Below are 25,411 nucleotides of genomic sequence, written 5' to 3' on the forward strand. Positions count from 1 at the left end.
CAAATTTCGTGACACATTAGGTAGCTAGCTGCCCCACAATGACCTGTGTAGCGGCAATGTGTCTGGTACTCTGTGCTTTCTCATAACTGTACAAGTGCAGGGAAGACAGAATCAGGTCTCATATGTGAAAAAAAAACAAAAGTACTGATTTTCCTCCTCCTATTTTTGTATATTCTGTAATGTTCAGCTGGTTTCTGGGTTGCTTTCTTGAGCAAACCACCTAGGCTATCTGCTGAGGCTGTCAGCCCTAATGCAAGTGTATAGTGCTTGAGATGGAAGGCATACAGTGAAACTAAATTCTTCAGTATATCTTAGTGTGCTTGTTATATTTAGCTCATGTAGTAGAGAGTGTGAGTTGGAAAGCATTACTTGGGATGGTTCTAAGTCCTGTAAATCCAAAAGATGGAAAATGAATCTAAATATGAATTATTTTTAACTATCATACCCAAGGGGACTTGGTTGGCTTAGTGAATTTGTAGTAGCCTGTGTAGCTATTTCTCTGTAGGTAGTAATTTGATTTTGTCTTACCATGATCATGACTGATAACTTGTTACAATCCAATGACTGTTCGATAGCCTGGATTATAAGACTACAGAAGGCTTTGTGATGGAAACTATTTCAAGTACACAACTGAGCTGTGCTTTTGAAAAAAAAATAATTCTGGAACTTTTGAGGACCAATGGATTTGAATCTGGTAGTTGTTATAGGTTTCTTTTAACTTAATTACATCAAAACTTCAGTTTGAGTTTCCTCCTCTTAGTTAGACAATCTTCACTAGAGAATCTACATGAGATCTGTTACAAATATCATCAGGACAGGAAAATGATGAGCTGGAGTCAAGACTTTTAATAAACCCACACAGTCTGTATGCTCGACTGTGTCTGAGTAACGGGTGAATTCTAACATGGTGAAAACTCTGCTTAAAGATTTCTCTTGACTACAGTATTCATAGCTGTGTCATTTTTGTGTTCTAGTGTCTGTGAAAAGCCTTCCCCTTGATAAGGGAGTATTTAACAGGGTCTGCTCTCCTTTCTGCATGCTTGCCTACCTTAGTGGAACTGACAGCAACCTGAATTATATATGAGCTCTCTACTCTTGTCAGAGGTTCAAAAGTTAGTAACAGTCAACCAGTGGAAGACCCACATCCAAAGACCTTGACTATGTTTTGATGCCCTAGGAAACCAGCTAAAAATGAAACAGAACAATTTCAGGTTCTGCCAAAAAAGGCTCTCGAAATCTCTGTATCCTTTATTTGTCAGGGCTTGAGAGAAAGTCTGAAACCTGCATAAAAATAAAACAAAAAAAAAGTACAATTTACAGGGTAGAATTTCCTAAACTATTGTGAATGTGTAATACATTTCAGATCACAGGTAAAAAGCACAAACTGGTGTAAAACAGAGCCAAATCCTATTTCTTACGAGAGATCTGTGTGAAAAGCACACAATTACCAGTGCGCTAAAGTAAAGAAATGCTCCATTCATGCTGCAGACTGCCAAGGTATGCAGTGAGTTACGAAAGCCCACTCATGCTGAGCACCCTACTTTCTTAAGAAAAATGCTTAGTAAAATTATGTTCCTCAGTCTTGAGTTCTCTCTGCTGCCCTTCAAGTGCTGAGTTTTGCCTCTCTCTCTGTACTTCCCTTTGCTTGAAAGAAAAGTGAGTTTTAAATAAAAATCCTTGTGCAATCAAGGCAGTCCCGGTTTTCAGACAAGCTGGCAGGTCAAATTAAAGCTCTTGTGAATCAAGGCTGCCTCTCCTTGCTAGATTTGAACTCACATGGCTTAACCTGAGGTAGAGAACATATTTTTGTTTTGATTAAGACATAGCTGCGATAAGTGGCACAAGTTGTTGCCAGCCACATAAGAATTAGGTAAACAAGTATGAGTGTGAGGTTCATAGTAATAAACTAAAATGAAAGTGTTTGCTTTTCTCTTTCGTTTAGTGACATGTGAAGGCACAAATTATGAAAGGCCACTCACTTCTCTAACGTGTAGTTAATATTAGAAGCAGTAGAAGATTAAGGCCAATACTTTGCCCTCAGTTACACTGTATTAGATGAAGAGCATTGGAGCAATTAGGCCAGTGACCCAGAGCAGCGTAACTTGGATTGGAATCTGGCCCCAGGCGACTTGTCCAGGGTCATACAGTCAGTGCCTTCATCTATGAGATCTGTTTTCTTTTGTTGTTAGTCTTGGAGACACAGGCAGTTCCACAGTCTCAGAGGAGAGAACTGTACAGAGAGCTGTACTTGTTTATTCATGAGAAGAGAAAAACCTCTTGCCATGAGAAGCTCTGTATCTCTTCCTGCTCTAAAATCTGTCCCTTTAGTAGCCAGCAGGGTGAGAGTCTGCTGAAAATGTCACTCCCTGTTTTCCAGCAAAACAGTGCTGAGATAGCATCCTTCTGAAAATACACCACAAAATTGGTCTGAGTGCAGTCTGAAGTATGGTCAGGATGTCATAAGAATGCATAGATACCTGGTAAATACAGGCTTCTTCTGCTACATAAGTAAAGTGCATGTGATAAATTAATCTACTTTTGTAGTAGTGTTTCTGATGTAGTTAGTTACTTTCAAAATCTGGACTTCCATCTAACTGAAGGTATGCATTATCTGCAAATTCTAGTATATAGAAATGGCTGTAAAGTTCATTTCCATTTTTCAATGACGTTTAAATTAAACTAGAAGATGGTTTAGAGCCTTTTACACCCCTTATTATTTCCCTTTCAGCAGCTGAGAAATGCTCATTTTAATTAAAATTTGTTTTTAAAATGCATCTTGTAGTCAACACATGCTGAGAAGAGCCACTTACCACCCATGTACAGTAAGCATGCTGTGCTGAACAAAGTCAAAGCATTACTGTAATTAGTAGTAAATACTGTGGTGGCTTAGTGTTTGTGGTCTACTATAATGTCCTGTTTGATTTCAGGGAGGTACACTTTCAGTAGCCTAGCTCTGACAGTCAGGGGCATGAAAACCAATGGTGTGCCAGTAGGAGCTGTGGTGCAGCTGTAGCTATTTTTTCCACACTGCAGTTCTCATTCTATAGAAAGTTGCGGAGAAGCCTGTTTACTTTCAACATGACAAGGTAGAGTGAAAAATAAAAACATGTCTTTACTCTAAGCAGTCTAAGAGAACTTCAGTGGGAACAGTATATTGGTATAAATCTTTTTGCATGTGTGAGTCACTTAGCAGCCAGGATGAGGAGCAAGTTGCTGGTGTTTGGTGATGTTATTTGCACTTGTCTCAGCTTATCTGGCCAATTACACTTACTTGGTTTTGATATTCATGGATCATAAAAGGAGATCCCACCACTTCTCAGCTCTCTACCACAAAGATTTAGTTGGTCCTCAGAGCACGGCAGGATCAGTAGATCTGCGTAATGGGAAAAGTGGGCATGATGGCATGACAATTTAATCTTCTGGGCTAGGTGGTTTTTTAGTGTCTTGCAGTTTTCACAGTCCTTAGTGTAATCATCTAGGCTAGATATTTTTCTAGTGTCTTGCAGTTTTCCCAGTCCTTAGTGAAGAAATGTGTACTCACGTGACTATTCACAACCTTCCAGTTGCTTTTGTCTGATAATGAAATTCCTCCTTTTTCAAAATTTTCCCATATAGCTTTTAAAAAGCAAAAATTAAATGTCCTGTGAATGTATGTGTTTAGCTTAGCATTTTACTGAGTTAACACTCCTCAACTTACGTGTAATAAAAATGTGAAAAGGAAAGAGGAAAATTTGAGTAATAGGAGCTCAGCTTTGTGGAACACAAAGTACTTTATAGAAGCATAGAGGCATCCGGTTTTCATAAAAAAAAAATTTCTGCCAAAAAATATCCATCTAAAAATGTGTAATTTTATCAATAGAAATTTGTATCTATTTCCATTGTAGTACTCAGTTTATCAGAAAGTCTAGGTTTAAGAATTTTGTCTTAGTGAAAGAATAAGGTCAGCCTTGCCACGTTAGCCATTGCACAAAGTTTTGCTGATCAGCTTTTCAGTTAGGTTTTATCTTATAATTTGGGTTTGTGAAACTCATACGTGCCGCCACAGTTCACTTTCAGCCATGGCTATGAGTTGTTAGATATTTGCAGTCAAGTTTTCAGAAGGCCTCAAGTAACTCATCTTAAATCCCATTAATTTTCCTAAGACTCTTCTAAATCATATAGGTACTTCTGAAGATGTTACCAAATGGTACTTAAATTTTTGCTTCAAGTAAGGATGGGTCAAAAATCAAAGGAGGAAATGGCACTGAACTGGAAAATTTGGCTGATAACAAAAGAGGGGAACTCACAGTAATGTATCTGAATTTTCTTTATGGTATTAACAAAATAGGAAACAATTATTTTGATAAATTAGTTTAATGATGCAATGGGGTACATTATTTATTTTTCATTAAAATTAATTAAATAACGGTTATTAAATAATTTGGGTATAATTGCAGTTAGCAAGATATAAATTCATCCACGGTCAAGCTTTAATGGTCCTGAGATGTTTGATCCCATTAATACTTTCAGAAAAAATATTGTGGGGATAAGTGTAAAACTCTGAAGTATTTGACACAGGCATTCAGAGAAATTATTCTTGAAAAGTTTATCCCTTTTAAAGTGTCAGTCCAGATGATGTTTCTGAGTCACTGAGATGTAGATTTCCTTGCTGTGCAAATTCAGAAATTGGCTGCATTGTTATACTTACTTTTCCCCCCAATGTTCTTTTTCTTGTTTCTCTTTGGTGGGAATCTTGCAAATTATCAGAAGTTGCTGTTGCCTCATGAGAATGGTGAGAATTGACTAACGTAATTCAGGAAATAATTACAAAAGGTAACTTCAGCTAGCTCTTAACTTTTGTGACCTCCCTCTGTAGTTGGAAAAGAATTAGACTCCTCTAGGGTGTAGTTAAATGTGAGAACTAAATGTGGGTACTCAGATTCTCCCATTTAGGAAACTGCCTTTCTTCACTGAATGGAAAGTGAGCCCATGGAGACTAACTTCCCAAGGCTGATGTTGGTAGTCTTTAGCATTTTCTTTCTTAGCATAGGAAGAATATTAGTGGTTTCCACAGTATTGCACATGAACATCATTGCAAGTCATATGTATAAAATCTTTTGGGCAGTAGCCTTTGCTTTTGAATTAGAGAATGCATCTTTTATATAAATTTATTCCAAGTGTTGTAATGGGACTATTTGATTTCTGCTTACTAATTATAGTAACCTTCTCTGTACAGATTGACTTAATTTCCTATTTAACCTGATATTGCACTCGGTGTCCACTGAGAGAATGCTTGAAGTCTAAACCAAAGCCCTACAGTTCTGATGGCATAATCATATTCCAAAGTATACCAGTGTAACTCTCTGTTTGCTGCTACTAGCTCTCTGGTTTGCCACACTTGCATTGTGTATTCCCATTGGTGTTAGTGGAAAACATACACACATTTGAGGAAGCAGCCTCTGAAGTCCCATCTGTACAAGATCTCAAAATACAGAATAGTGAAATATTTTTGCTAAGGGCAACTGAGCATCTCAGTTGAGTTAGTATTGAGGTGAATGGCAAGTATTCAGGTGCTGAATGCTTTTCTTTCATTAGACGCTGTCCTTCTGTTGCTGTACTACGCCTCCTGTTAGGTGGAAGTGAGCCATCTTCATGAAACAAGAGGCTGCTGGTAGAACAAGGTTTCAGTCCTGTAGCTGACAGCAGGCAGTGAGAAATGAGGCTTGGGAGAGAGAGGGGCACTGCTCGGTGGGAGCTAAGAGCCTGCACTTTTCTTGCTGTCGGTGGCAGGACTGAAATATTGGTCTGCTCCTGATTTGAATCATGGGACCACTTGCAGAGTACATTTGTTCTTCACGCAAGATGGAGGAAGAATTGAGTCCTTTGTAAGAGGCTGAGAGAAATTCTTTAATGCAGACACAGGACAATCTGGAGACTGCTGGGTGCTTTATGTAGGCACAGTTTTGGGGTACCCTCTTTGCTGAAGGCGATGGCTGTACTAAAGGCACGATTGTGCTCGCAGAGTCTAGTTTTGTCCTCTTTGTTTTGCAATGTGGAATATTCCTGCTGAAGTCAATGGTGTAGATTAGTAGGAAACAGCTAAATTAAGCCTGAGTTAATAACAAGTAACAAGAAAATCTGAATGTATATGAGTATTTCAAAAACACTCAGTAAATATAGATATACATATTATAGTCATAAATAAGTAATGCTTTCTTTTCAAAACTTTTTTAAAAATTTTGAATAGAGTGTACATTATCGTACTAGAAAATCCACGACAGTAGCATCAGACATGGGGAGGAAATGAGGAGAAGATTTAAAGGGGTTTATCCCTCTAACAGGATTTATAGAGCCAGGCATTTTCTCTTTATCTAATGTAGGAATTAGTTTTATGAGGATACTTATTTAGAAAATATTCTTAAGTATACTTATATAAATATAAAAATCTGTATTGGGAGTTAGTTCATCAGGATTCTGAGGGAGAGGAGAGAGTGACATTTAAGAGCTTGAGACTATTGACTCATTTTTTGTACATGAGAAGTACAAATAAAGCGTAAATGTTACTTATGTGGTTATGGATAGCAAGTTGAACTTTGAAATAGAATAGCTGTCCTGGAGAAGTGCCACTGACACGGCCTAACAAATATAAATGTTGTATTGGTATTTCCTCTGTCCTTTTGTTGTCTCTCTTGAGCAAGGTGTTGCAGTGAACATAGAAATTCTTGATATTCAGGTTCATTATTTGCTTGGTAGGGACGTATTGTCCTGGTCCTGTAAAACAATTTTATATAGCTAGTAGTTGGACAGGGACCCACTCATTCTGCAGCTCAGGAGAAGGACATGCTATTTTATTTTTGCTTAGTTATATTTAAAGTATGCAGCTAATATATAATTTCCTGGCACTTTCCTGTCATTTTTGGTGGTTATAGAGAAAGAAGAATTCTCCCTCCTACTGAATTTTAGAGTAAATAAAATACCTCCGCAGTAAGCTGGAGAATTCAGTCTGGATTGTGGCACTCAAATATTATCAGTCTATATTAATTTTCTAGAACTAAACTTAAATATTTTACCTTTGTAGAGCTGATATATAACCAATCAGCTGAATTATCAAGGCAAAGAAAGGTAGAAATGTTTCTGTTTCAGAAAGTGTCAAGATGTCTCTGTTCATTTTATAGGAGTTACTGTTTGTAAATGAGTTGTATTCACCTGTTAGTATCAGCATCTAGTAAAAAATTTTCTTACGTCATGGTACATAGGTGCTCCTTATGAAGTTGATTCCCTCAGTTAAACATTGCTACTTTTTTCATACTATGAAAAAGTCATAGCTAATGTGTCTCGTATTGAAAATGTTAACTTGAGAAAAACACTTTCTGTTTTCCCCAATGGATATATTTTAAGATCTGAAAAAGGTGTCATTTTAGAAAAATGTGACTTGTATTGTAAGATTTTTGTTTGGCTTCTTGTTTGTTTATTGCATGTGCAGTTAGTATCTGTGTATAATGTAAACTTTATCTTTTGGGGTCTCAAAAATTGCTTTGCCTTACAGTTTATTCCTCTATACCTCTCATCCTCATCTGTGATCTTTTGAATTGCAGGTACCTTTTCAGAATGTATTAAGGATCCAGTGTTAGCTTTTAGTTCTATGCTATGTGGGTGAAGTCTCACCTTGCTTGTTTTCTGGCTCACAAACCTTAGTTGCATTGCCCTTATCAAATTCCTAGGTTTTCATGGAGCTGACACTTCACAGAAGTAACTGCAGGCTTTAATATCTTGTGTGTCTCTCTAAAGATAGTACAGAGCAGCACTTAGTGCACTTTCTTTCGCATGACAGCAGCTCAGATAAACCCCAAACTATGTGAACCCGATGAGCAAAATTACATCAGTGTAGGATAATATTGTGGTGACGTAGAAGTGGCACGATGACTGTTCCACTGGCTTTTCGTCCTAATTGGTGGTTGGGGGATATCACCAGGGCTTCCTTGTGCTTTTGGCGTTCCCAGTTAGTTCAGTAGCTTCCAGTTGTCTTACCTGCCATAAAAAATTGCAGCATGCTAGAGGCTGCTTTGATTTGCTTTAGCACAGGCAGCCACAGTTTGGATGAATGGAACACTTAACACTGAATCTAGGCTTTCGTCTTTGTAGCAAGCTTTCAATCCTGGCCCACAGCTCAGTGTTAGGGGTGGAGGTTCTTCAGTAGCTTAGCATGTTACATAGGTTTACTTAGTTTCTTTATTTTCTGTATAGTTGCCCTGAAATATGTGTTTTGTATCACCTAGTTTTCCATCATATTTTTTTCTCCCCATCAGAAAGCCAGTTTTCGTCATATAAATGTCAAAAGATCTCATTTTTGGAAAATGTCTTGAACTGTTTTCTTTTGTTGCTGCTAGAGGTAAGTTTGTAGGACAGCCAGTCTTCAGATAGAATTTGAATAGGACCTGTTATTTACTTTGCTGTTCCTCTACCAAGTTTTAATTGAGCCTTAAATGAGTGCCTTGACTTTAAGAAGTAGTTACATTTCTGTATTTTCAATTAAATTATTTGGGAATTATTAGATTCCATTACTTTTAACACTATTTTTTTTTAAATCTTTACGTATATGCATGTCTTCTGGAAAATTAAAATGATGTTTTAAACAGGTGTTTTCTGCAAATCCATTGTGAAATCAAAGTTTAAGAAACTGCTCTTCCTAAGTCACATCCTCAGCTGAGAATGTGGTAGCTAGACTGATGAGCTCTTAGGATGTTTCAGTGTAACTTACAGCTGGAAAAGACAGGGTTATAACTGGAAATAGCCATTGCTAACAAGCATTCCACTGTTCATATTTTGTTGTGTTTTGTTTTAAGTCTAGACCTTACTAAATGCAAAGAGTTTCATCCTCAGATAAAGAAACTTTTTCATAGCAACTATTTCAGATGCAAGGACAAACATGAGATTTGCAAAGAACAAATTGACAGCCCAAAATGCTTTAATGTTTTTATGAATCCTTTGGGAATGTGTTTTCAGTGATCCATTGCAACGGTGTTGGCAGCTTAGGAGAGCCATAATAATAGTTTTTGAATGTCTGCTCCAGAAGCATCAGAAGTCCATGTTTCCCGCAACATGGCTCTAAAAACTCTGAAGATTTATCCCCGAGTACAAAGAAACTTAGAACCAGTTGATTTGTGTTTGTCCGTACAGCTGAATATTTTCCAAATTTGCCAAAAGAGGCAAATCTATTTATACGTGTTGAGAGGGGTTCATAATGGGTTTAAATGAAAAATGTAAGTTACACTTCATTAAGCTGATGTAATTTGTGTCTTGAGGGACAGAAGGACAAAGCCTTAGCAGGAAACACAGTTGACAAGAGATTTTAAAGTAATGAAAGGAAAAAACATTTTATCGCTTTCTTCTCTTTTCTGTTGGTCTTTCTCCTGGCACGTTTGGACCCTGTGATACACAGTGCAATTAGATTAGAGTGCACCCTCAGCAAGTATAGAGTGCACCCTCAGCAAGTTCGCCGACGACACCAAGTTGTGTGGTGCCGTCGACACGCTGGAAGGGAGGGGTGCCATCCAGAGGGACCTTGACAGGCTGGAGAGGTGGGCCCGTGCCAACCTCATGAAGTTCAACCAGGCCAAGTGCAAGGTCCTGCACCTGGGTCATGGCAATCCCAGGCACAAATACAGGCTGGGCAGAGAATGGATTTGAGAGCAGCCCTGAGGAGAAGGACTTGGGAGTGCTGGTGGTTGAGAAGCTTAACATGAGCAGGCAATGCGCCCTTGCGGCCCAGAAGGCCAACCGCATCCTGGGCTGCATCAAGAGAAACGTGGCCAGCAGGTCGAGGGAGGTGATTCTCCCCCTCTACTCTGCCCTGGTGAGACCCCACCTGGAGTACTGTGTCCGGTTCTGGGGCCCCCAACACAAGAAGGACATGGACCAGTTGGAGAAGGTCCAGAGGAGGCCCATGAAGATGATAAAAGGGCTGGAGCACCTCTTTTATGAGGACAGGCTGAGAGAGTTGGGGCTGTTCAGCCTGGAGAAGAGGAGGCTCCGGGGAGACCTGATAGCGGTCTTCCAGTACCTCAAGGGGGGCTACAGGAAAGATGGGGATAGGCTGTTTAGTAGGGCCTGTTGCGATAGGACGAGAGGTAATGGTTTTAAAATAGAGGGGGGTAGATTTAGATTAGAAATTAGGAAAAATTTTTTTACGATGCGAGTTAGAACACCGGAACAGGTTGCCCAGAAAGGTGGTGGAGGCCCCACCTCTGGAAACGTTCAAGGCCAGGCTGGATGAGGCTCTGAGCAACCTGATCTAGTTGGGGATGTCCCTGCTCCTTGCAGGGGGGTTGGACTAGGTGACCTTTGAAGGTCCCTTCCAACCCTAACCATTCTATGATTCTATGATTACTTCAGGGATGTGTAACTTTCCGCCACTACTTAGGACAGCTCTGAATTTGGTTGAGTGATGGTTCAAACAGGGCCCCCTGCCCTTTATTCCAAATTCTGGTTAGATATTTACTTTTATTCCACATATAAAATGAATAAACAATTTTTGTCTGGATATTGGACAAATTTCTAAATTGGTTCAATCTAAGCCCCATGAAGGGGAAACAGAAATTTGAAAAGTGTTCTTATATTGCTTTGATGGTCATTACCCCTAGTATCCAAGTCTAAATTGCAGCCAAACAGTAATATTTTACAGCTATATGTTGTCATCCATGATTACTGAAGGGATACATTCACAACTCCAGCAGAAAAAAGGTTTTTCTCCCAACCCTGCCTTTTAATTTCTCCAGCTTTAATGGGTATCATTGCAGTTGAATTAATATTTCACCAGTTTACTTCACACTGAGTACAAGCAATCACACTCATTATGGCTGTAATATTTGTAGTTTTTTTCCTGTTGATGGGTGGCCTTCATGTCATTGTATGCAGTCACTTGCAGGTTCTGTTTTCTGTGAACTTGTTTCTTGACTGCTGGATAATTTTTCATGGTGCATAGTGCAGCAAGCTACACAATTAATGCTGTGAAAGATGAGATATTAGTGTTATGGATGGGGTTGTGGGAAAGAGAGTGTGATCTGATTGCTGAATACAAATTGCATGAGTTCTGAATGCTTAGTTCTCTTGCAGCATGTCTGCTACAACCTTTGAGCATGAACCTGTCTTTTTAATGTTTCCAGATGATGAATTACATAGAAATTATGGGAGAGACAGATGTATGTGTAGGAATTCTATGTATTCATTAAATGTGTATCATACTGCTTCAATTATTTTTTCCATTGTTAATGCTTAATGACAGGAATGTATTTGCCAAGATAATATCAGAGTCAAAACATCTATAAGCAAGGCTGTAAGAATCCAGAAATGTTTGGTTTTTTGTTTTGTTTTTTTTTTTTTTATTGGTCTAGTTTCATAAAACTAAATTCTGTGAGCTGTAAGTATACTTAGAGAGTGGATTACAAATTAGCACTTTCAGGATTTCCTTTGTGGATAACATAAACAGTTTGTCTGTGAAATGAAAAATCAGTAGGCACGTACTCCCTTTCCCTCCTGTGAAGTTTTGCATTTTTAGAACTAAGGAAAAAGAATGATCAAGTATTCTAAAATTGTCAAAATTCAGTGATTGTGAATGCTCAGTCGCTACCCGTCAGAGATTGCGTTAAAGTTCTTTTCTACAATCCTTCCACTGCTGCAGATGTAATGGTTCAGCTTGTTTTGAGTGATGAGGCAAATTTTTTTAAAAAAAGCGTCCTTTTCCAAATCTTTTCAGTGTGGGCTTATCAATTTCCAAGTCTTACCATTTGTCTCCAGTAGTGACAGATGAAAGCCATGAATGTTCAATTGGAATTTTCTGCCTTTTTTTTCCTATTCAGAGATAATTTATGTAAGTAGAAGATATAATGAGGATACTAAATTAAGTGTGTCTATGTGTATATAAATAAAATCGGTTTGTTACCCATTTGTCAGCATTTTGGCTCAGCTGCAGCAGTGAGTATCATAACCGCTTTAAAATTGATTAGACAATTTAACTTGAAATTTAACTCTGGATATGGCAGAGAACGATAAGCCTGTGAACAGGAGCATAAAACATTAATCTTGTGGTTCTCTAGCTGATCTCAGTAAAGCTGAAGTATTTATTCTTTAGCTTTGAAGAAATTTAAAGTCTTATGCTTCCAGTGTGACTTATGTACACACAAGTCGTCTTTGACTTCATATCATACAAGTCAGGACTCACTGGGCTCTTTGGCTTGTTCTAAAACTGAACTGGGTTTGTATTAAAACAGGGTCTTTCTGCAGCACACAGGGATGACATGCCTATTTTTTTTTTTTTTTGGCAGGGAAGACCAGGTTTGTTTGACTACTAACTACTACTATAAGTTTCTGCCCTAAAGAGACCTGAAAGTAGTGTTTCCATCCAGTCCTGCAGTGGCTTCCAATGTTGAAGATACATGAATGTGCAAAATGAAGTAGCCATTTTAATTGGAAGCTGATGTATTTTAATTTAATATGAAGCTGTTCAGAGCAACATTTCCTATGCTACTTTCCTTTTTAATTTTTGTCTTCTTGTGATGCTTCATTAAAGAAAGCTCAGTTTAGCCTCATTGAAGTGACAAAGTGACAAATGGGAGAGCAGCCAGTTCTAAGGCCTTCTCCACCTGTTTTCACATGCGTAACAGTAGTAGCTTCTTTTCAGCTGGTGTTTTGGCGTGCTTTAGGGCAACTATATGCTGGTTTTGAGTAAGTTCAGCTGCTATGTCTGCTTTTAGTAGACATCCTATTTCCTGATGTTGATCTAGTCTTCAAATTGATCGTGGTATAAAGTGGTTTGAAGTGGGCATGGTTTCCAGTATGAAAACCAATTCAAAATCTTTACCAAAGCACAAGTGGAAAAAAGGCAAGGTACAAATATGTTACCTTTTTAGTCAGTTTTATCTGTCCTGGTTTTGGCAGGGATAGAGTTAATTTTCTTCTCAGTAGCTGGTGTGTTTTGGATTTTGTGTGTGAAGAATGTTCATAAACACCCTGATGATACCAGTTGTTGTGAATGAGACCAAGGACACTGTCCTGCTTTCCAAGTCTCGCTAATGTGCAGATGCAGGAAGCTGGGAGGAAGACAGACAGCATAATTGATCCAAACTGGCCAAAGAGAGTATTCCATGCCATAAACGTCATGCTCAGTATATAAGTGGGGGCTGGCCAGGGCAGGTATCTGCCTTCCTGGCATCCATCTTTCCCCCTTGTTCGCTGGCATCATTCCCTCTACCCTTGCTGGCTCCCTTTTGCTCCTTTGCTTACTGCTCGGTTTTGTTTCTGTGATCGCTGCTCGGGATGGGCTGTATTGGTCATTGGGACATTGAGTGGTGAGAAAACGTATATTGTTCATTTTTTATATTTTAATATTCTTATTATTCTTTACCTTATTATTATTCTGTTATTATTGTAGTTTTCCCTTGTTATTTTAGTAGATTGTCTTCATCTCAACCCACAAGTTTTCCTTCATTCCCAATTCTCTTCCCCATCCTGCAGAAGAGGGGGAGAGAAAGAGAGAAACTGTGTGATAATTCGGGCTAAACCATCACAGTCTTTTAGTAGGGGAAGCTACCCTCCTCTGACTTCCCCATAGACTGGTTCTCTGGGGAGGGAGGAGAAAAAAAAAAAAAGTGCAATTATTAATAATTCTTGCAAAATGGCGTCCGAAGTACCGAGTTGCCAGCCATGCCGAAAACAAGGACCAGACTGATTTAATGACCAGTGATGTTATTATATCATAAGCCAGTAGTTCCCAGTACAACAAAATGAGAATTCTCATCCATTTCCAAGAAGTGATAAACAGCACCAAAGGAAATATGTGATGCAACTTAGGATTTACATAACACAACCACATGAACACGTAGTACAACATTGTGACTAGGGACTCAAATAAAATAATGAGCACTTGTAACAACTTCAACACACTCCAGTCAAATCTGTCATTACCTCAACCCTTCGTGCCCCACATTGGGCGCCAAAAAGACTGTGATGGTTTAGCCTGAATTACCACACAGTTTCTCACTTACTCACATTTTGATCTCCATGACTTACCACACGTGAAGTCTTTTGTAGCAGCCAGTATTTTTGAGTGGTTCGGTTGACAATATTATCAGACCCTAGTTGAACTCCCACTTTAAAAGCAGATGATAGTGTCTTCTTGAACACCTGACTTCCAAGTTTAGCTCAGTTACCCTTCTGCAGTTGAAAATTCTGCCCATTCTTACTCTTTTGTCTTGTAAGTATGTAATTATATATTATAGTGGTTGTAATGCTTTTATAATATTGATAAACTCTAATGGGAATATTCCATGTTACGTAGTTGTTATGAGTGATGTATGTACATTACCAGACTGGATAGGACATTCTGACTCTCCTTCTGTACTATCCTGTCATCTACATTTCTTTCCAGTTAATTACGGTGCAATGCTGTCAACCCTGTATCTCACATGTTTAACACACATTGCAGTATGTCTCAGGACAGAATGCTGTTCCTAACGTTGAAAAGCACTAGGTTTTACAGGATCTGGATTCTGAGTTACAGCTTATGTTTTATGAAGAATGCTTCTTCAGCATTTCTTGGTGGTCTGAATGCTAGGGTGTCTGCTATGTGGGCAAAGCTGGTCTGATGCCTGCATGTTTGGTTCCTAGCATCAGTCAAATCTAAGAGAGCAAGAGCATACTTTTCATGCTCTGTCTTTTTTTTTTTTCCATGTTCTTATGCAATGGTACACGGATTGCTATTCAGAAGTCACCGTTTACCAATACTCATTGAATCATCATCCTCAATGTTAATACTATGTATCATTATCAGGTTCCTATTACTGCCTGTCAACTCAATGGATTTTGACTTTCAGGACTACACAAATATGTATCAAAATGTAAGTTTGCGTTACAAATATCACAAATACTTCATACTCTAAATAGAAGGGAAACTGGAGTATTGCTTGCTGATGATGGTTGTGAGGTATTTTCCTTTCTTCTTTCATATACTGTTTGTATTTCAACATCTGTAAAATATTTTTTTTTCCACTTTCTAAGAGCTTTGAAGATTTCAGAAAAGTGTTTATTTCGGATTTTGTTCCATCACAAAAAAAAAGAGGATAGCTTAGCACTTGATAATGCATGTGGTTTCTTTTTCTGGCATATTAAAAATATTGATAAAAATTACCTGGAGAATTTCTGCTAGAAATTTACTTAAACTATTTAATCACTTCTTAAGCAAAGAAAGTAAAAGGATCAGGAGCACAGGCATCTAAAGATGTAAGCCAGACATTCCTTCCAAGAATTGTACAGAAAACAATACCCGTTTACAGAAGCACTTTTGCTCTTTGACCGTCATTGTTGTGGTCCAAAATTTTTTTTTCCTCTCTGCTACTTTTTGTCAGTGGTCATTACTGCTTTACACGTCTCTTGGAGCTTAAACTACTTTGTCTGTTTGTAACATGGCTAGGGCTCATAGTTACGGAGTATAGAAGCTTGCTTTTGAAGCAAAGAAGTTGCACGTTAAAGTACTGTGGATATAGATGGCTTGGTTTTCCGACTGCATATCTGTTCAGGTCTTTATTCAGGTATTCAGTGTCCTGGGATCCAAGTCTATCCAGCTCCCCAGCAGGTTTGAGAACCTCAGCAGCATCACTCCCATCTTCTGCTTAAACACAGAGCCTTGCTCCTGGAAGAGCAATCATGTATAGCCTTTTCAGTGTACCTAGTAGAGCTTTCGGTCATTTTTCAAATACAAAATGCTTACAAAAGAAAGCAATGTCATTTTCTCCCTGCTAGCTTTCTGAAATCTCATGCTGGGAAAAGCACTTACCATGTACTTCGTCTGAACAGAAAGCTTTTAGTAATGGCTGATATTTCTGAGTCTGTTGCAACCAGTGTGGCTGTTGAAAATGTCGTTATAGATGGCATAAATAGGGTAGGATTTTGAGCAAGACCGTGCGCCATCTGTCTTTGATATTGGTTGAAAAGGAAAAAAAGAGCAATAGGATGTTTAAAGAATAGACAGCCTGTTGGATCTAAATGCATAAAATGTAACAAAAATAGAAAAGTGTTATTATTGGCTCTTGAAGTAATCAGTAAAATTACTTTATTCAGAATACTAGCTGGAAACCTATAGATTTTGCAGACTCTCTGGTTGAATTTCACATATCTATGAGGAGAATTTTGAACAATCGGGCTAGCCTTAATAATCCTGCCTTGAGGTGTTGGTATAATGCTTTGATAATGATGTCATAGGTTGAAATGTCCCTAATGTTTTCCAAGTAAAATTTTTATTATTATTACTGACTAGACTCACCTTCTGTGTCCAGTTTTTTATCAGTTATGATGGAATTATATAAATACTATCTTTTTTCTATAATTAGATGTGACTAAAATAATCCTGGCAATGTGTTCCCTCACATCTCTGCATAGGTTTTCAATCTTCTCATCTGGACAGAATTTGTGAGCTTTCCTCTCTTTCTTACACAGACATTAGCTTTGTTTTCCTCCATTGTTTCTTTCTATTCTTATCTATGTTTGATCTTAATTTTTTATGCCCTGTTTCTTTACTCCTTCTCTTACATGATCTTCTCTGTTTTTTCCTTTTTACCCACACATTTTTCTTGTCTTTCTGCCTTTTTTGTTGTTTGTTCACTTTTGACTTGAGACTTATGTAGTGCAAGATCACCTAATGTGTCTGAGTTTTAGTATTCACAGAATGCGCTACTACAAGGTTGCCTTGGGAACTAAGGGAAGACCTGATCTTAGAACCTGTGATGCTTTTTGGGGTCAATGGTGATTTGTTCATATACCGTATGCACTTAAAGAAATTAGAAGAAACTTCCCAATAAACCTGCATAGTCTCAACTGGGCAAATAGGACAGAGAGAATAAGGATCAGAAAATGAACTTGTGTGTGTATGGCTCAACAAAGTGATCATTGTTAATTGTTTCATTGTGAAGGAGACTGTTTTATATATGTGTATACATATGTGTATATACACCATCTATAAACCTTGAAGAGATTGGTTTTACTTTGTGCTTGAAAAATAGTTTTCAGTTGAATATGATTTCTGTTTGTATTTATTTCGCTGACAGGTATGGGTGAGGCCTTTATATTAACTGTGGACATTGCTGCCATCTTAGCTAAACACTGTCTCACCAGATAGCTTCAGATGTTTCTTACTCTCAAACTGCAACTGCACATGGTTGGGATACTAGCCAGTCTATGCAGCCTGCTTACATGTTATTGGTGCTTATTCACATGAGGAATTTCATCCCTTTTCGATATTTCCCATCACTGAAACTGAGACTTGTATAATTGTACCTCATAGCTGCTTCTGAGTACCACCTATGAGACTTTGTGGAAGGCTGTTCAGAGATGTGATTGTATTGAACCACAGAAAACAGATATCTAACAGGCCTTTAACTGAATCATGCTTTTTTTTTTTTTTATGCAGGGAATAAATCACAAGATAGTGGAATTGCAGAAATGGAGGAACTTCCGGTCCCGCACAACATTAAAATAAGTAACATCACATGCGATTCCTTCAAGATTTCCTGGGAGATGGATTCTAAATCCAAGGACCGCATTACTCATTACTTCATCGATCTCAACAAGAAAGAAAATAAGAATTCCAACAAATTCAAACACAAGGTAATTTTCAATTAAAAATCAAGGTAGGAATACTTGATTTTAAATAGATGAATCTGTCTTTTATTAACCTTTCAAAGCCAGACTGTGGGAAACAGGTATTGGACATGCAGCAAAGGTGGGGTTTGATTAATCTGATTAACAGGTTTTTTTTACTCTGCCTTTGTGCTGTTTGTTTAATAGAGAACTGAACATTACTTTTCTATTTTGTTTGAAATTAAACCAGTTTTGGAATCTGTACAATTTATGGCAATACAGACATTTTTATTCCTGACTAGTTCTTAATCATTATTTAAACAATTTACGTATTCTGTGCCTGTCCTTGTTCAGTGACAGACTCATGAGAGCAAAACATGTCATTTCAACAGAAGAGTTGCAAATTCTAATGCACTTCTAGGAAGGCTTCCAGCAATTTTAGTTTGCAGCATTCAGCACTGTGACCTGAATATTCATCTGGCCTCTTTCCTCAAGCCACTGATGCAGGGACATACTGGATGTATTGCAGAATCTGTAGTTATCAAATCCAGCAAAATTTGGTTTGACCTCAGAATCGTTTAAATACTCAGATGTCTAGAGAAGCATGGAATGAGATAGGAGATTAAACAACACAATCATCTGCAAATTTAAAAACAGTGTTGGCAATATGTCTAAAAGATAAGGTTTGCCAAGGCACAAATAGCCATCCAGGCAAATATGAGAGCTCTAATTCTACCAGCATCTAAATTACTATTGGTTTATAAACCAGTGGGATAACCAGGAAATATTTCCACTGATTTCTCCGAGTCTTTTTATTGTGAGAGTATTTTTCCTGTGACTGCTGTTGATAGCATGTATATAATTTTCACATTTCCTTGTTTGACTTTTTTTGTTTGTTTTTAATGTGTCTGGAAGTAACATATTCATTAAGTGTAATGAAAAATCACTTACTAGTACTTGAAATCAAGAATTTTACATGTTTAGTCAAGATGTTGCAATTGCTACGAACCAGTGTGCAAAGCACTACCAAATTTAATGTAGTTGTAGCTATTTATTTTGACCCATTTTTAATTGTGCTAGCAAATAAAATAGTTTATGTTTGATATTTTTCTTACTGTTACTACTTTTGGACTGGCAGCCTTTGCATTTTGAATTGCTATTTTATACTGCAGGAGCAAATATAGCTTCTAATATAAATACTCACTTGGATGGAATATTTTTAATTTATTTCATTTTATTAAGCTACATTTTTTTTTCATTATTGTGCAAACTAATCTACAATTGTAAAATTTGCTTTTGTAAAAAGTAGAGCCAACCTAGCAGATCAAGCACTATATTCACTTAAAAATCTATATCACAGTGATGAGACTAGTGTTAAAATGGAGAGAAAAAAACCCTGATATTGGTAGTGAAATAAAGATAAGCCATTAGATTTATTTTGTTTTTCTCAGCAATTCCGTAGCCTTTTTACTGTGATGAAGTGTTTAGTCAAAGGAGAGAGGTAATTGGTTTTGTAAGAATAGGAGACTAAAGTCTATCAGTTGAAATGATTAATAAGTTGGATGTCTTGTCAGAATTAAATTAAAATTTCTTGGTACTAATTGTGTTAGTGACTTTGGTAAAACTTTTTCGGGATTTTGGTGTCGTCGTGTCGTCCCGTCCCGTGTCCCACCCTCCCCCCGCCGCCCCCAGCCAGAGTGATGGAAATCCTGACAGCAGACAAGGGTGGGTTGACTGAACTGCACAGATTGAATTCTCTAGCAACTATCTGTGCCAGAGCACATATGTGCTTGCTTTCATGCGTCTTTAGTACTGAGTAATTTTTAACATGCTTTCTAGAATGAGATTTTCTTGAGAAAGTAAAAATTGCTCAAATTAAAAATTTGCCATAACCTTAGAATGGTTACAGACAACACATCCTTCTGTTGCAAATCTGTTATGAATACCAGCTCGCTGCAAGGAAACCCCCTACCCTTTCAATCTCGATCTGGGTATCGAGGACTTTAATCAGTAGAATTATAATCCATGATAATACCAATGATTGATAATAGGAAAACGCTTAATCAATATGATTCTGGAATATAAATATAGGGTGATTCTTGTTAACCATAGAACTATAGGGTTAAATTTTATGTGAAATATCCTTACCTTAGAAATATAAAACATCCTTATCTTAGAAATATGAAATATCCTTATCTTAGAAATTAGCCTAGCGTGTTGGGGGGTAGTTTAGGGAGTGGTAGAACGAGGCACCAGCTATGCAGCTTGGGCTCTGAGCCATCACTTTCAAGCCAAAAGATTCAAGGGCAAGATGACCTTGTTCTCAGGACCATATATAGAGATTTCAAGGAAGGGTTCGACCAACGAATTTGAGGAGGGGGCATCCTGATGACTCCCAAGACCACCAGGAGACCCTCGACTCAAATGACTGAGCATGTGTGAATGGGAGGAGAGGTATTATAATGATTTCTCGGAAAATTGATGTTTATGCATAACATTTCTCGTAAATCTAATGAATATGTATATCGAATGTGTATTCAACTAGGTGGAGTGATCCCCCGTGCGCCCAGTGCTGCAATAAAGAAGTGCTTGCTTCAGATTCCTGTTAAGGAGTTTTATTCTGGATTTTGGTAACACTTCCCGCCTAGAATATTAGTTATACCACTTTCACAGCAGAAGCTCAGCAGCAGACCTGCTGAGTAGGGAGCTGGTAACATGACAGCTGCAGTGCCTGGTTACCTGAATCCTCTCAGAATCTGGAGGGAACTCAGTCAAACCCCACCCATCCACTGCCTTCATAACAAAGCTGTTGTATAAAGGTGAAGGGTATCACTGCCTTTTCTTCTAGCAGAGCTTTTTAGAGCCCTACCACTTAGTTATAAAAAAAGAGCATTGGGACTTACTCTCAGGAGTCATCCATCAGTCAGGCTGTGGAAGGAGAAAGGTGTCTTCAGGGGAAAAAAAATTATCCTTCCTTAGCTTGGTGGTAGGTCACTGTCTGCAAGTACCTGTCTCTCTCACAGGTGATAAGCCGGGTGACCAGCTTAAACTGTTTTCTAACTTGTAGAAGAGTTGGTGTTAACTCTTAAGTTTTCTCACAAGGCTGTGAGCAAGTGACTTGGGATTTAGACTTAACCTAATAGACCCATCCAGTACTTCAGGAAAGGGAGCTGATGGTTTTCTTGTGTACCTAGGAGAGGATATGTGAATAATTCATCCTTTCAGTGTATTTGGGATGCATATAGTTTTAGTATTTCTGACTATTGTCATCATATCTGTGAAGGAGGAGATTTGTATTGGTAGTAGTATGTAAAGACTGGAGTTCTAATAAGACTTTGTATTTTTCTCAATGCAATTTGCCTACCTCCCCTCTTTTTTTAAGATATGGAAGCATGATTAGACCCATGTAATAGGAGATAAAGCTCAGATATTTAGCAAAACTAGGACTGGAACCTGGGTGTGCTGAGTTCCCACAGTGTGTCCTATGAGCAGAGGAGGCGAAGGGAAGGATAAGATGAAATGGGAGAAACCTGAAAATTGAAAGCTGCTTCTTTGGCAGTGAAAAGGGACTGCAAAGTAGGCAGCCCTTCCCGGAAGGGAGAGAGGTAGTGTGACTTGTATACCTTGCTGCTTAGTTATTGAGTGCTTCCAGGCTGTTCTTGGAAATTAGTGTTGTCGTCTGGGTGCTGGTGCTGGAACAGCCATCTGCCGCTCCAGAATGCTGGCTGGCATATAACCTTCTTTGCACTTGTCTGGGGGCTCAGCCAGGAAAGAGAGCAGAGCAGAAAAGAGATGAAAGGTAGAAATGGAAAATCCCCAGAGAAATTTCAACATGAATATTTGAACAATTGAACATTTTTTCCTGAGGTCAGTATAGCCACCTTAAAAAAAAAAAAAAAAAGTGTTTGCTTAGAAAAAGAACAGATTAGAGTTATGAAAAGCATCATATCTGCCCCTCCTCCCCAGCTGTGCAAGATATAAAACCCTCTATTTAATGTGGGTTTAGGTAGTCTGCCCTTTTTTCATACAGTTAGAAGTTTCCTCATACACTGCTGGAAGGTAAGGCTTTGACGCATGGGGCAATGAGGGTTTTAGTGTTCCATGAAAACTGACAAAATTAATGGGGGCAAAAACCACCACTGGGTTGTGGGCACAGAGACCTGACCCACGTGAAGGCAGTTTTTACCGTAGCCAAAGAAAAGATGACAGGAAGACTGATGATCGTAATTGTAGCAGCTGCTGACTGCTTTAGCACTAACAAATTCAGTCCAGTGGGATGCCTTTGCAATATAGTTCCAGGGTGGTAGCTTTATTTGTCATTTGAGGTTTCTTTTCTTTTTCCTTGTAACTTTTTTCTGTCTTTTATATATTATTTATTTCAGAGGGCACAATTGAGTCCTTTACAGAGAAAGTTTTCTCCCAGCTGTTATTTGATTGAAATTAAAATTAGCAAAAAAGAAATAATGACCAAAAAAAATCTTACGCTTGCTTATTAGTCAATCACATTTCAGTTCTTGTAATAACATAAGCTGCTAATTTTACAGTTACTTAGTAGAGAAACTGAAGAATATTTTTTGCTGACATAAAAACAATAAAAGAAAGATGTTTTTCCGTAATAGAAGACAAGCAAAAAAAAACCCCTTTCAGGTCTATCATACAGATCATGAACAGAAAATGTCTCTCTTCTATTTATTTTTTCCTTAAGGGACTACTGTGCTAGTATTTTAGGTGGATGACCCTGAACTGGTATTTATATGTGGTTAGCTATGGATGTTATATAAAGTGCCCCCTTTTCACATGGCAACTATCATACTATTCTGTGATTACTGATGAACATTCAAGAGTAAATATCTCTCTGTCTATCACAGCTCCGTGCAGAGAATCATTCCACTCCACTGGGAGTTTTTTCATCCACAGTTCTAGCATGAACTGTCCAGTTTTTAATTTTGTTTTCCTCCCCTTTGGTGTTCTGTGCTGCAGTCTTTGGTGCTGTAGAAATTAGGTATTTCGACAACAAGCAGCAGCTGCTGTTCTTTGTTGCACAATCGTGTGATATGTGGGAAGAGCAAAACAGAGTATCTGAAATGGTGGTGGGGTGGGAAGCAAGAGGTGCAATGACAGGCACAAACCTGTCTGGCTGTATGTTTGGCTTGTTTTGGTCTTCCTGCACATAAGCATATTTTGATACATTTAAAATGCACAAAGTTACTCTCCAATGTGTTTAATTTTCTCTGTTGAAGGTTGGTTTGGAAAGTGTCAACAGCAATACAGGTGAACTGTAGGATGGCAGGAGGGATTTTGTTTAGTTACACTGACTGCAAGAAAACAATGGCAATGAGAGCACAAGAAGCTCTTAAATAAAGATATCCTTGTGTGTTTTAGTGTGTCTTTCTCTGTTTGCATGGTTAAACACAAACAGCACTGGTATGAATTATGTATTTGGGCTGTATATAATAGTATCAGTCTCTAATCACTTGGAAGCAATAATAAACTCATACATGCAAGTTAATCACCGTAGCTCTTAGAGCAGACCTTAGACCAGTGTCCTCAGCCGCTCTGTTAACTTTGCTGCATGAATGGACTGTGAGAAGTAACTTGGGTTTACACAGAAGAGCTAGGGGTTGGGGATTACATTGCAAAAACAATGAAGGAAGGGGTGGTGGATTGGTTTGGTTGCACTGGAGATTGTGTATTGTTTTGTCTTTTTGTTTCCATCAGGATGTACCCACTAAATTGGTGGCCAAAGCTGTTCCTTTGCCTATGACGGTTCGTGGGCACTGGTTCTTGAGCCCAAGGACAGAATACACAGTAGCAGTGCAGACAGCATCAAAGCAAGTTGATGGCGATTATGTTGTTTCCGAGTGGAGTGAAATCATCGAGTTTTGCACAGCAGGTAATATTGCTGAAGAAACATGCACCATAGGATGTATGCAATTAACAGTAGCTTTGCTGCTTGAGTGGGTTAGCTAGCTACCAGTGCTACCTAGGCTGGTAGAGTTCTTATGGTCACACCTGGAAACTGGGAATTCTAACTTTAGACTTTGTATGTGCTCAGGTTTGGTGCGGTTATGAGAGGTGGGAGGCAGCTGGAGTGCCCCTTCGTTCCACAGTAGCTTGGCTGCCCCAAAGTGCTGTGCCTGGGACCATTACTTGTCCCAGGCTGGGGAAGGAGAGTGGTGAACCAAAGTGGAGCAGGGCCACTTGCATGCCTGTTGCTGGCTACTAGCGCCTGTGGAGAAAAGACGCAGTGGCAGCTCTGCTCCCTAGCGGGCAGCTTGCTGAGACATTCTGCTGTTCTCACTTCTCTGCATGCTGCCGAGCCTGAGCATCATCAACACCCTGTCTTGAGGATGAGTTTAGCTTGTCATTGATTTGAGTCTTGTCCTTTGGATGTTCATCACCTAGTGCGAATGTGCTTGCCTCTGAAAGCTGAGAGCTGAAGCAAGCTCTCTATGAATCTCATGTTGGTTGAGATGCTGTTTTGGCTAGGTCCTAAGCAAGCTTTTTTAGTTATGTGAATTGATATTGGCTCATGACAGGGTATGTTGGTAGCAAACAGTTTATCAAATGGCTTAACTCAGAAAGGGCAGTTCTCAGCTCCTCAGCAGTCCCAAATACAAGGAAACCAGCTCTAACACAGGAAATCCTGAGCTGAAAGTTGCTGTCATTTGTTTGTTGCTGCTATTGGAAACTGGTGCTGGGCTCTATAGTTTCTGTATGGCACTGCATGATGTGGGGTATGTTACTGAGGCTCTGTTCCCAGTTTTAGTCTGCGTTTCTGTGTAGCTTTTGGAGAGTGTTGTGGTTTTTCCCTGCCCCTCCCCGTACTAGTAGATTGTCTTTTCTTTCCAGATTATTCAAAAGTTCACCTAACACAGCTACTGGAAAAAGCTGAAGTGATTGCAGGCCGTATGCTTAAACTGTCTGTTTTTTATCGGAATCAGCACAAAGAATACTTTGATTATATCAGGTAAGAAAGTAAACATATGCAAAATTGTTTAGCAAATTAAGGGAGTAATGAAAATAAGTAAATGGAAGCAGCTGTGCTAAAGTAGAATGCCTGTATGCTATATTGCCAGTTCAGAATAAGGAAAAAAAATAAAAATAAAATATAACTAATTTCTTCCACCTTGCTTAACTCAGCACTTTTATTAGGCAATAAAAATTTGTGTTTCGAAGCAGAAACTGAAGTATTCACAGGGTCTCCAGCCTGATTAAAGTGTCTGTTATCATAACAAAGTATTTAGTAGCCAAATACTTCTTTTGTAGTAAGGAATTCAGAGTGAGATGTCTAATACTAGGAGAGCACAACTGGCACTCCTGCACTGCAGGCATTTGCCTGCATATAAGAGTTCCACTTCACATATTTTTCTCTCCATGTACAATTACCCCATTTCTATGCCCAAATGTAGTAACTGATGCTCTGCAATCCCAATGTTAATTTACAGATCATGGAGGGAGGGAAAGGGGATGATGTTTAGACAATCTTACAGCACTGTGCTTCAGTTGGAATGAATAAATGGGATAGCTGGAGGTAGGTTCCTTATTCCTACTGGAGACCTAATGTGCCTTTGCACACCGAACTGGAAGCGTCATTACAATAGAAAAGGCGACTTTTCAATAGAAGGAGTCAAAGCTCGTGTACTGACTGAGCAGGAGCAGCCAGCATGCAGAGGTAACCTTCCACCATTAGAAGAACATGGATGAGAGGTAAGCGGTGTGTTTGACATCTGTTCCAGTATTGTGTCAGAAAGGTGGCAGTGCTGACTCTGCTTCTTTAGTATGTGTTGAGAGATGGGGCTATTCT

General features: G+C 38.7%; 1 protein-coding gene across 3 annotated transcripts in view; it reads left to right on the top strand.

Annotated features, from left to right (window-relative positions):
* PHYHIPL (phytanoyl-CoA 2-hydroxylase interacting protein like) overlaps positions 1-25,411 on the top strand; it is a 101,176-nt gene that overhangs the window by 71,793 nt on the left and 3,972 nt on the right. For all 3 annotated transcript variants that reach the window (XM_086752839.1, XM_086752838.1, XM_086752837.1), the window contains exons 2-4: positions 17,435-17,631; positions 23,323-23,497; positions 24,457-24,574. In XM_086752839.1, coding sequence (XP_086608965.1) covers positions 17,467-17,631; positions 23,323-23,497; positions 24,457-24,574 — 458 coding nt within the window. In that variant the 5' untranslated portion in view covers positions 17,435-17,466. The remainder of the gene's footprint in view (positions 1-17,434; positions 17,632-23,322; positions 23,498-24,456; positions 24,575-25,411) is intronic.

Source organism: Chlamydotis macqueenii, chromosome 7, assembly GCF_036417535.1.
Source record: "Chlamydotis macqueenii isolate bChlMac1 chromosome 7, bChlMac1.mat, whole genome shotgun sequence".
NCBI classification, from domain to species: Eukaryota; Metazoa; Chordata; class Aves; order Otidiformes; family Otididae; genus Chlamydotis; species Chlamydotis macqueenii.